Source organism: Xiphophorus couchianus, chromosome 13, assembly GCF_001444195.1.
Source record: "Xiphophorus couchianus chromosome 13, X_couchianus-1.0, whole genome shotgun sequence".
Taxonomy (NCBI): Eukaryota; Metazoa; Chordata; class Actinopteri; order Cyprinodontiformes; family Poeciliidae; genus Xiphophorus; species Xiphophorus couchianus.
The window spans coordinates 20,500,250-20,513,105 of NC_040240.1; the positions used below are offsets into that span (position 1 = coordinate 20,500,250).

At 37.6% G+C, this 12,856-nt stretch overlaps 1 protein-coding gene across 1 annotated transcript; it reads left to right on the plus strand.

Moving 5' to 3' along the window:
• Window positions 1-8,586: 8,586 nt before the first annotated feature.
• LOC114156266 (zinc finger protein 853-like) lies at window positions 8,587-11,588 on the plus strand. Its single transcript, XM_028036605.1, has 3 exons — window positions 8,587-10,373; window positions 10,641-11,430; window positions 11,563-11,588. The coding sequence occupies exons 1-3, from the start codon at window positions 9,483-9,485 to the stop codon at window positions 11,586-11,588; spliced, it is 1,707 nt and encodes a 568-aa protein (XP_027892406.1). The 5' UTR covers window positions 8,587-9,482.
• The last annotated feature ends 1,268 nt before the right edge of the window (window positions 11,589-12,856 follow it).

The window sequence follows — 12,856 nt, forward strand, 5'->3', positions numbered from 1 at the left end:
ACACGATGCTTCCTAGACCTGATTTCACTGTTAATGCCAAACAAAGACTTGATATAGACGTATTTCAATCTTAAGCCTAAAATCCAAATTAATGCTTAAACGTTTGGACATTTGTGAAGCAGAAACCAAAACTTTATTAATTTTATCCTGTAAAAACATATGAACTAATGGAAAATGTTTCTGCATCCTGTTTATTTTAGAGGTAAATTAATAAATTTGTAATATACTGGCAGATTAAAACAACAGGCATTTTTATTTCAAGTGTTTTTACACATAGTAATTGTACACTGATGACAAGACGGCTTCTGAATATCACCAAAAACGAAGTTGAGATGGTTCTGGTTGCGTTTTAATCAGAAGACCCAATACTTCTCTCTTATACAGCAGCAGGTTTGTGTTAAGTAGCAACTTATCCTGATAATACAGAGATGACACCATTTTAACTGGAAGAAATTTAAATTCTGTTTAAGAAAAGCAGTTCACTTCTCCAGCAAAACAACAAAACAATGACCAGAGCACATATGGAGTCCTGATTTTCTTTTTCATTTTGCAGTATGTGCAGCTCAACTGGTTAAAACAACATGCTTTTAGTCATAAACCCAAATTTACCAGAAGACATGTTACTATTTTATGCTTGGAAAACTAAATTGTGCTAAATTGTTGTTGACAAACATCTAAAAATATAATTTAGATCACTAAAAGACATTTACTTTAAAACTAAATAAATTCCAAACTTAGAAGTCTCTGGATTGTGTAAACATTGTTTTTTCTGTATCGTTCAGCTATAAAATACTCACTAAGAATGTTTAAAAATGTTTTATATGAAATGCTTTAACATGTTTTGGGGTGGCAGCAGTTTTAGCCACAGCGTTAAAAGTTTTATTTAAAAATTGATCTCTGTCTCATCAAAGTGAGGTTTCTAAAAAATGTGTTCTCTGTTCACTCTTACATTAGAAAACAAAAGTGGCAATTTATTAATGTAAGGGTAAAGAAATGCCTTTCTGCCTCCTTGGTAGCAATAAAATAAATTAAGTATTTCACTAGATGTGTGTTCTACATTATTCCAGCATGACAAACAGCAAACTAATATTCATTGGTAGTTCAGCAAACTAGAAATACTTTAGTAAATAAATAAAATTGTGTGCATTTTGTTGCCAATATTCTCTAACGCTGTCCTGCAAAGACTCAGAATTGTTAAAAGTTAAAGTGAAAACAGCTTTTTAGAAAATATTGGCAAACAATAAAATCCAGAGAGATAAGAGAGGAATAGCCCACAGGGAGGAAAAGGTTCAGATAAGAGCAGCAGGGATGGGCTTAAATGCTAAATAAAAAGGGTAAATATTTAGAAAAGGAGTTGCAGTTAAGTCTTTGGCTCCAGGCAGCTTCGCAAAGTCTTAAAGCCCATCAGGTCCTTCTAACCCTTTAACCCTGGGCTGTCCCCACCAACAATGAGGGTCCATATGCCTCAGATGATGAGCTGACAAATCAGCAGGATGAAGTGTCTCTGAAATGACAGCTGGGCCTGCATGGATTAGCCAAATGCAGCTAAAACCGCTGTCAAAGATTGTCTGGACTGAGCAGCTATTCGTTCCCAAACTGTCGGCCGTAATCCCTATAGTCCAGATTAAACTCCAACTTGGCTCCGGAAAAGCCACAAAATTCTCTAATCCTCAGACTATCATATTTAATGTTCTTAAACACCAGCATATTCCCTTTTTTCAGCTTAAAACTTTACCCATCCTGGGACACGATGGGTTTGTCCCGACCCTCCGATACAATCAGGGAAAGCAGCAGAAATAGGTCCATATATGATGTTATGTGTTTATGAGCACATCTGCGCCAAAGAGTTTCAAAATTCATGGAGGTTATTATATATGGAAACAATCAACAAACATGGATGTGATGTGAACAGCTGCAAATGTAATTCCACACACTGCAAGAACACAAGCATTTCTGGTGCAAATATGTTGTTTTTATCTCGTCTTGACATAAGACAAAACTAACTATTCATCAAGATATCTGATATTGTTTTACGTAAATAAGTAGTTAATATCAATTAACGAAATACTAGTTACATTGGCAGATTATTTCATTTAATAATCTGTCTGTTGAACTATGACATTTTAGTCAGTATTAAGGAATTATTGAGTTCTGGTATCTTGATGAAAATCAACTTCTGTTCTGAGTTAGTTTTGTCTTATTTCATAAGATATTTGCATTAAAAATTAAACCAAAAATACTTAATATTTTGTGCTTTTTCAGTGCACAATGTTAATTAAAAATCTTTAATAAATCAGATTTTCTGTAGGGAATACCTTTATGTGAAGGAGAAGTCCACTATTTCTGTTTACATAGATGCATCTGAGTTTAAGTTCAACAATAAAACAAATCAATGGCATAACAGCTCAATCAAGATGAGATGATTTGTGAAATATTATTAAAAACAATAAGTTCAACTTATTAAAAGAGAAATTAATCATTATATTTCTGTCCAGACAAATTAAAAATTTATCAGCTGAACTTTTGGCAAATAAATTAAGCAAATAGCAGGTTACAGACAATATTTCCGAGGTCTGTTTGATCATTTTCTCTCCCACTGACCCTTTTCTGACTCCCCAAATCCCCTTTACTATTTTAGCCTGAGAGAATTCTGGGAAAAGTCCGACCACTGAGCATCACAGCCGCCCTGCGGGACTTTAAAGCTTAGTGAAGAAATGTTAACAGCACCTTAAGTGTCTCTCAGAGGGACAGCAAGGTTAAACCCAGGGAAATCTCTACAGGATATGTGGCTCTCGGTCCCACTGGGCAGTGCAGAGGTCCCATCACTCGGCCTGCGAACTGACAGCCAGAGGTCAAAGGTTCAGATCCATCTCGGCTCTCCTCCCTCGCCTCGACGACCGGCCTCAACGCTGCCGCGGCCAATAACTGTCAGATCTTAAATCACGGCGCGGCTGATGATTCAGCGGAAGCCTCGCTCCACATTAACTGGAAGACAAATGAGACTGTAAAAAGAGATTTAAAATCAGTTTTATTGCAGCGGAGCTGCGGCGAAGTGAGAGGGAAAGTGACGCTACCCGGAGAAGCTCAGGGAAACTTTTTAATGCATCATCTTTTATTGAGTAATTAAAGACTAATTAAAGAGTTCTGCTAATAGAACTTCTGTTATTACTTACATTTAACTTTTCAAATTAAAGTGACTCAGTTAAAATAGGAACAAGTTGACATTACTTTGAGTTATAGACAGAGTTTACTCCTTTTTGAGCTGCAGTAGCTCTGTCTCAAATACTCAAATCTGCTAACAATAATGAGACAACTTCATTAAAGAGTTTAATATTTCATTATCCTGGGACCTTCATGTGCAGCTGTATATATTAATAAGGTTTTTTTGTGTCATTATTCAGGAAAAACTGAGAAGTTTTGACTTCTTTCATTCCCTTTGTGCACATATCTAAAAATGAAATGTAAAGGGATTGTGCCTCGTGGGCATATTCAGAAGTCTTTTTTTTGAATAATTCTGCAGTGTAAAAATCTCAAGGCACTTGGCTGAAAAATACATAATCCTAAAATAAAACTCTGCTGTGTGCGTATAAGTTATATATTTTAGCAGAGACCAATCAAGTGCATTTGACGATTAATGTTCTGAAGGCTTATTGGGAAGCATCTCATTCTGCACTAAATACACTTTGGCCAAACTTGATTTGTAATAAAAGGACAATCTAAACTGCATTAGACGTCCTGTCTGATGTTGAACAGCTTTAAATGTATTAAGAGGGCGGGAGGCTTTGCAGGGTGCAGCGGTGAAACACTAAAACCATTACGATTTTAATACTGTAAGAGCGACTGGCACCTGATCTTCTGGACGCGGCTTAATGTGCTGATTCTGGCTGTTTACACTTAGTCTGGCGCAGTTAGAGGACAGATTAGCGATTTGATCCTTTAAATGGATAATCAACAAACAATCCTGTTGGAGAGAATCTTCAATAACACAAATCCTTGTTGATGTCTTGTGTGGATTAGTGAACAAGTGTACTTGTCAAAGGAGCAGTATTGTGATGATAACGCATGAAAATAACCTTCAGAAAACCAACTTTTTTTTTGATGATGATGTTAAAACTCAGATTAAAAAGACTTCTGCATCCAGAGGTGAGATTAAACACAGCTTAACGTAAAAAGAAAAACCTTGAACACATTGGCATAATCAAGTAACTTCTCATCTTTAAGATTATCCCTCCATGTAATTGAAGGCACTATATGGGTGAATGATTATCAGACTATAAAGAGCTTTATCAAACCCCAATAAGCTTAAAAAGGTCCATCACCCTTCAAAGCACTCACAGATGTTGTAAAGATGTTTAAAATGGCACAAAACAATTTCCTTTTTTTATTTGTAAATCTTTCACTGGAAATGTAGAAAATCTCAACCTGTCTGAGTATTTTGATTTAGTATTTAGTAAATTGTCTTGACATTACAAACAAGTTTCATCAAATAAATGTAACAGAGAGTTTTTATATATATATTTTAGTACTTTAAGTTAAGTTCATGTTATTTCCACTGAGCACAGGAAGCATGGTAGGGATGTTAATGATACATAAAATAAGTACCAGAGAGCTACAGCTGTGTGCCATGTTGAGATCACTGAGTCTTCATACAAGCAAAGATTATCAATGGGTTTTTCATATGCACAATTTTATGGGCTTTGTAGGCACAGAAGAAGAAAAACTGCAGCCAAAAAGACTAAAGAAAAACAAACAAAGGTAGCAAAAGCACTGAGCTTTACAAGACAAAACCAAAGAGAGGCATTAATGCCAGCGATCAGAACTCTAAAATAGAATAGAATTACTTTATTCATCCCAGCAGGGAAATTATTTCGTAGTTACAGCAGCATAGAGACAAGACACACAACAACCACTGAGTAGCAATTGTAGACAAAATAAAAATAAAATATAACATGCTGTCAATATAAAAAGCAACTTAGAGCAGTCCTTGCAAAGATTCAAAAAATGCAGATACAGTATGTATATGTAAATATATGTACAGCAAGTGTGCCACAGTGCAGTTGTGCAAAATTGGACTGATTAGTGCAGAACAACTGATAAAAACATGATATCACAGATATCATCTGGAACACTGCTGAGTCTCCCTAAAGCTTTTGACCCTGAGAGGAAAACGCCGAGTCAGCAGTTTTCATGTGCCAGGATGCTGCTGTGTCAAATTATATTAGCAAATCTTTGCCAGTGTGTTTGGTTTATTGATTTTTATGTTGCTGTGTTAATATGAGTGTGGACGCACTTCTGCCTTAATGAGAAACATTGCTGTGGAGATTTTTAATCTTAGTTTCACATTTAGTCACTCTTTTTTTTCATTTAAAAATAAGTACCGTCTTCATTTCATTCCTTTGACCTGTAAATTAAACTTTAACCTCAAAACACTCATGAAACCTGTCTTCAGGTATATCTGGAGTTCAGATATTTGCAAACAAATTATCAACCTTTTTTTTTTTGCATTAACATATAGTTGGAATTTGCTACTTGCTACCCAAAGTGACTTGATAGCATCACACTTTGGCTGCATATCCACCATATCACATGGATTGACATCATCTGACTGGGAACTAGGATAGATTAAACTCATTAAAATGTTAAATAAAGCAGCTTTAGGTGCTTCCAGCTTTGTAACACGATGCATTATTCTGCAGGAAGAAACCATCACAAGTTGTATACCCTAAATCTCAAAGAATGGACACAGACAGCAACAATACTTGGGTAGGAAGTGACACTTAAATGAAATATCTTACGTACAATTAGACCACCAGCAGCAGCCTGAACCAGTGATGCAAGGCAGGATGGATCCATGTTTCTATGGCAAATTCTGACCCAACCATGTAAATCAGCTGTAGGCTTATCAGACCAGACATCAGTTTTCTTAGAGGTAAGAATGATTGAAATAATTAAACTGTAGTTTTATTTGGTTATTTGGTGTTCTGTTTACATTTTTGTGTAACACCTGATTACTTAAGCAGCTGGTGCATCTCTATCATTTCCATTTTTTATTTTCTCAGACCTCTGTCCTCAACAAGGTGCTACCAGTCACAGCCTGGATATGTTCTTTCTTTGTGGATTGCTCTTGGTTGTGCTTTTAAATCCCAGTAATGATTTCAGAAAGCCTTTCATGGTGCCAGAAAGGCTTTCTGAAATCATTACTGGGATTTCAAAAAGCCAGTTAATTTTTTTCTGAACTCATTTAACACACATGAACATCTTCTGTGTGTTTCCAATATGTCAACCTGAACTTTCATTCCCAAAACAAATAATTACCCTAAACCCTCAATCTCCCCTGCACTGTTTATGTTAATTAACCTTCACTCCCGCTCTCGTTACGGAGTGTGTAAAGGAAAACTCCCCGAAAACACAAATGCCGTGATGCAATAAAGCAAAAATGTTTTCACAGAGGCTTTCTCCCGACAACCTTCTAGAAGTTAACATAAACTCTGTACAAATGTGTAAATATAACTGGTTTTAGATCAATTTCATGAACAGATTTCAAAACTGAAGACCAGTTTGTGGTAGTATTGCTTAAGCAAAACCAAACAGTGTACTTTACGTGTGTCAAACTAAAGGCCCGTGGGCCAAATCTGGCCTGCCAAAGCTTTTTATGTGGCCCTCTACATTCTAGACTAAACACTATGTGTGCTTAAAGATTATGTTAACAATCAAGTCAATGCAGTTTTTATCTGTTTACTGCCAAATTATATCAATCAGTCCCTCTAGTTTCTTCAGGATTATCATGGAAATTAACCCGAAATCAACAAATCCCCAAACTATTTTGAGCTAATACATATCTGGGAGTTTATTGCAGATTTTTCTCATAAATTGTCAAAAACCTTCTTACTTGTCCTAAACATCTTCCTCAGCCTTAATTGCTGTCAGATTATAGTCCATGATCTATACAGCAAGTAATAAAAAGTTGCATTTACTGCCATAAGTGCAAATATTGCAAATATTTCAAAATTAGTACCACAAACACTTTGAGTTATATATTTTTTTAAATCAAGAAGTCCTGGAGGGACTGAAAAGATGTTCAATAATATTATTTAATTTAATATTTCATTGATACTTTAGCAGGTTTTATCAATACATTCTGGCACAACCGGCCCTTTAAGAGCATAGCTGACCTGGATTTGACCCCCAAAAAAGGAGTTTCAGACGCCTGGTGTGCTTATTCATTTTGTTTGAGTCTCTGAATTTAAACTCCACAAAATATTTAAGGACAAATGGCTTGAAGCTATAAAATATTAGTTTTACTTCAGGACTCAATCGCTTAAATGGCCATCTATATTATTTTTCGGTTTCAGGAAATGACTGAGGGATGAAGAGGCTGATGTCTGGTTCCTTAGGTTCTTTAGGTTCTGCGGTTCCTCTCCTGATCCATTCTGTCTGATATCAAACAACCCACTGAATATTGATACACATATTTTTAAAATGCTCCTGTTAAACGTCACTGTGGTTGTTTAGCCTGTTTCTTCCCACTAACGTGTATTTTTGCCAGAGGTTTTACTTTAAGGACGATGTTTTATCGGGTGGACAATTTAAAAGAGGCGGGTTGATAGCAGCTCACCGTGGCTGCATAGCAACCGTCTCTAAGCAACCGTGACGGGGGGCAGGGCGTCCTATTCAGGTACCAAAACCTCCTCAGTTTTCCTGCAGCTCACCTTTCGAAAGACGATTGCTTCCTGGGTCCTCCGACCTGAACAAGCTTCTTCTTTACCAGCGAAGTGTGAAGTTCAGAAGTTTACATACCCTGGCAGAAAAAGACAAACCCAATGACTTCAATCAGGTTTAAATGCTGTAATTACTAAGTTTTGTTCTGTGACATGAACAAACTAATATTTACCTCAGAAATTGTATATCTTTGTTATATTTTTCACCTAGCTGGCCCGATGAAGCAGGTAGATTATAGTGGATTAAACAAAACATAATAAGTCATGGCTAATGTTGCAGGAGTTTCTCAAAACACAAAACGTTTGGTTTCAGCTAAACTCCTCAAACTTTCCATGAACCGTTAGACACAAGATATCTACTGAAACATGCTAACGTGATTGGCTGGTGATCTGCTTGTTCACTAAGCCAGCTAGAGCTAATAAACTGTAGCTAACGCCATTTTCAGGAGGTAACACAGGTAACAAATAACACTGAAACATTTCTGCTGATAAAAGTAAAAAAAGGGGATTAATGGAGAAAAACTATTTATAATAAGAACTACATGGTGCCTTTTAAAAGCTAACAAAAACAAACTGAAAATATAGATTACAACTTTCTTTGTTTTAACTGACAGCCATCTTGGTAGGCAGTTGCTATGGCAACAATAAACAAGCCACAACAATACTAGTACATTACAATTATTACTCATTTACAATTTTTGAGTCTTAAGCCTGGTATTAAAAACGAGTTAATCAATCCGACCCAACTTTCAACAAGATTTAGAAATCAATAGTTATAGTTTTTATCTTTTACTTTGTCATGTTGTTTACATCTATTTATTATACATTTTCTTTCCCACTCTCTTTTTTCTCTGTACGGAAGAAAATAAATGTTTGACTAAACAAGCAAAATTAACTTTCCAAAGTATAGATATTGAAAAAAGTTCTCCAGATTATCATATATGGCAAGTGTGTCAAACTCAAGGCCCGAGGGCCAAATCTGGCCCGCCATAGCTTTCTATGTGGCCCTCGAGACTCCAAATTACAGCAATAGGCCCCTCCAGGTTTTCACAAATAACCACAAAATTCACACAGAAATCAACGGATCTCCACATTTTTCTGAGTTTATCAACATTTTTTCTCAAAATTGACCAAAAACATTTTGGTTCAAGTGAGCGCCGTCTCAGCCTGACTTGATGTCAAGTTATAGTCCATGACCGATAGAGCGATTAATAAAAGGTCACATTTAACATAATTTATTAGCGCAAATATTGTAAAAATTCCTTACGAATATTTCTAAATTAGCGCCACGAAATCTGTGATGTTGATGGCAGAAAACCACAAAAACAATCCTGGATGGACTGATTAGTGTGAAAAGATGTTCAATATTATGTTATTTTAAGAAACACTTTTAACAATTGAATTGGTTTTTATCAATACGATCCGGCGCAACAGGAACTTTATGAACATTCAGATTTTGGCCCAAAATAGAAATGAGTTTGATGCCCTGATATTTGATTTAAAAAGACTGAATCATGGACTATTTTGAATGTAAACAAGAATAAAGAGGAAGATATTTGGTGGTGGAATGATGTCACTCCACCAGCAAAGGAAGATTTTGTGATGTCACTGGCGATTCAGTCTGTGATGTCATCAACTGTAGGATTGTATGTAACACAATTCTGCATATTTTTCATTGCTTGCAATATCACTGACCAGTTCAGACGCAAAGCTCTTTCAGGTAGTTTACCAATCGAGGATTTTAGTGATTGTATTTAGGAGAAAATGTCTCATCATACGCCGAGATACCACAGTGGGATGATGGGACCCCACGCGAGAAGGGGAGGCCAGCAAAACCCCCAAGGCAGGTTCCCTCCTGCACACCCGAATGCCTTACACGGGGAAATCCACAGGCTGAGTTACCTTCTGGAAATGGAGAGAGCCGGGAGGTTTGAAGACAACCAGAAACTGTCCCACCTGGAGGCCGAGCTGGAAGAGACCAAACTCCAGTTAAAAAAGCAAAAAGCTCTCAAAGAAACGTTTATCAACCAGGCCAAAGACGCAAAGAGGGAACTTGACAGAGTAGAGAAGTTCAGTGATCCAGAAGTCCGTAACGCTGCGGTCATTGCTTCCAAGGTTCACAACAACGTGAAATACATGAAGAAGAAGAACTTGCAACAAGACTTGGAGGAGTTAAAGGTGGCCCACCTCCTCAGCCAGGAAGCATTTGTGGCTGAAATACAGGCTGAGAGGAAGAAAAGTCAGGGACTCCAAGAAGAACTGGACCAACTCCAGACTTCCTACGAGGAACTGTGCTCTGAGTATGAAGCAGCCGATGCTCTGCTGAGGCAGGAGGCCGAGACACAGAAGCTTTATGAAGCGAGGCTGAGTGAGGAACAACGACTGCTGGAGAACTTGAGAGCTGAGAAGGACGACATGTTTAAAGAAATGTCCCAAAAGATTTCATTCCTGCAAGACGGCGAGAAACTTTTGCAGGAAGAATTAAATCTGATCAAACGTTCATATAATGAACTGACCTGCAAATATGAAAGCGAAGTTTCTTTACTAAAGCAAGACATGGAAAGATATCGGCAGGAGGCGACACTTGAGAAAGACGCCAACATAGAAAGAACGAAGGAAAATCTGCAGCTTATCAACAATCTGAGAGCTGAGAAGGTGGAGCTCTTCCATAAAATGTCCAGAGAAATCACAGTTCTGCAAAAGAGAGAGAAGCAGATGATAAAACTGGACCAGTTTAACTTCTTCTACGAGGAGCTAAAATGTAAATATGAAAGAGGCATTATGGATATACAGCAGCAGGCTGAAACGTACCAGAAGAAGATAAACCAGGAGGAAACTGCTCTTTCAAACAGAGAAAAGAAAGAGAAGGTTATGCATGAAAGAAATCCTTCTGAGCTGCAACAACAAGTCAAAAACCTTCAGCTGCAGATAAATCAGGAGCGAAAAGATCATTTGGAGAAATCAGAGGAGGACAAGGCGCGTCTAGACAACCTGAGAACTGAGAAGGAGGAGCTCTATCAAAACATGTCCAGAGAAATCACAGTTCTGCAAAAGAGAGAGAAACAGCTGATAAATGAACTGGATCAGGTTAACTTCTTCTACGAGGAGCTAAAATGTAAATATGAAAGAGACATTATGGATATCCAGCAGCAGGTTGAAACATACCAGCAGGAGAGAAAAGCTCAGCTGGAGAAATCAGAGGAGGACATGGCGCTTCTAGACAATATGATTGGTGAGTTTGCCGTCCTCCAAGATAAAACAACAACTGAGATTCAATTCCTTCAAGACAAGGAAAGGAGTGTCCAGGCTGAGTTGGAGAAGGTTAACAGTTTGTACCTGGAGTTAAACCGTCTGTATGAAACTGATGTCACCGCATTGAAACAGGAAGCAGCAAAATACCAGCAGGAGATGAGTTGTGTGATAAATGATTTGGACAGAGAAAGAGAGGATGTACTGCTGCCCGACACTCTGACAGCTGAGGAAGACGATTTCCATCAAAAACACATCCCAGTTTTCCAAGAGGAGAAAGACTCACAGAACCAAGTCGACCCGGTTAAAGTCTTCAGTCCAGAGGTTTCTTCGGAGGAGGAACTCTCAGGAAAAACCTTATCAGGTTGTTCCACGGATCCAGAATCCACAGAAGAGACTGAGATCGCTGGAGAAACCATCCTGGAGGATTTAAACAATCCAGATACTAAAACCCTGCAGGATGGTAAAAATAAAAAATCAAAATTTTCAATTTGGAAAAAAGTCCGAAACATTCTGCGATTGAAGAAGCCAAAAAAACCCCAAAAGATTGAAGACGATCAAGAACATGTTTAATGTTCTTGATTTTGATATTTAGAGGAGAAAGACGTGAGAGGTCTGTGAACGGGGCACCATGCCACGCTCCGTCAAGAGGAAATTTAAAAACCATGAAGTTTTTCCCCATCGACTAACTAGAAAATCAATCCCTTCCCGACCCGATTGGAAAAAACGTGGGCAGGACGGTGGTGCAGCGGTTAGCGCTGCGTCTTCACAGAGACCTTCTGTGTGGAGTTTGCATGGTCTCCCCATGTTTGCGTGGGTTTTCTCCGGGTACTCCGGTTTCCCCCCACATCTCCTAAAACATGTAGGTCAGGTCAGTTGGTCACTGCAAATTGCCCCCAAAACACTTTAAGAAACTCCAACCACGCCCAGTATTATTGTTAAACTTGTAAAATGAATTGAATTAGCCGAACGTTAGCCCTTTTCCCTTCGCTGGTTTAGTGGCAGGCGGCTCAGTGCCGCAACTAGGCTCAATATTTATAACAACGTATTGATTTAAGAATTAAAATTTCTTCTTTTAATAGTAATGATTTCTGTTTATTTCCACTGTACTTGTGCTTTTATGGTTTGTCCTTTAGTTTACCTTTTCTACTCACTTTTTATATTAAATTGCACTGAATTGTAGCTCGTTATTCTGTTTAAATCTGTATTTTAAAGAAGATTAGCAAAAGGATCATGCAGTGGCTTTTTTAGGGCGACTGTGGCTCAGTGGGTAGAGTGGTCGTCTTGTGACCAGAAGGTTGTAAGTTCGATTTCAGCTTCCTGAGCCACATGTTGAGCTGCCCCGGGGCGGGGCATTTAGCAGCAAGTTGCCCCCCGACCTGCATGTCGGTGTAAATGTGTGTGAATGTGACTGTAGTGTGAAGCGCTTTGAGTGGTCAACATGACTAGCAAGGCACGACACAAGTTCAGTCCATTCACCTTTTTTCTTTGATAAATCCTGTTTTTCTTTTTATACCAAACATTAAAAAGCTGATTTAACAGGTTTGGATTCTTCAGGTTTCAGGATGTTAAATTAAGATTAGAGTTAATCTGTACATAATATTAGATGATAATTGTTATCATAATTTAATACTCCAGACCCTGAAGAAGCCCAAACTTGTTATATCTGGTTTGTTTGTTATAAGGAAAAAACAGGTTTTATCAGAAATAAAAGTTACTGTGATCTTTCTGTTAGTCTTTATTTAGAAATACAGATTCAAGATAGTTTAACAAACTTAACAAAAAAGTGCAATTTAACATGAAAAACTGTAGAAAAGGTAAAAAGAAGAACAATCCATGAAAGTATGAAAACAGAGAACTTAATCAGAAATTATTTCCATCACAGGAAG

Bases quoted from the DNA above. Each gene is read 5' to 3' on its own strand.
- LOC114156266 (XM_028036605.1), top strand. From the start codon at position 9,483: ATGTCTCATCATACGCCGAGATACCACAGTGGGATGATGGGACCCCAC. The intron at 10,374-10,640 runs GTGGAGCTCTTC...AAAAACCTTCAG, and splicing joins ACAATCTGAGAGCTGAGAAG to CTGCAGATAAATCAGGAGCG. The intron at 11,431-11,562 runs GTAAAAATAAAA...TTTGATATTTAG, and splicing joins TACTAAAACCCTGCAGGATG to AGGAGAAAGACGTGAGAGGT.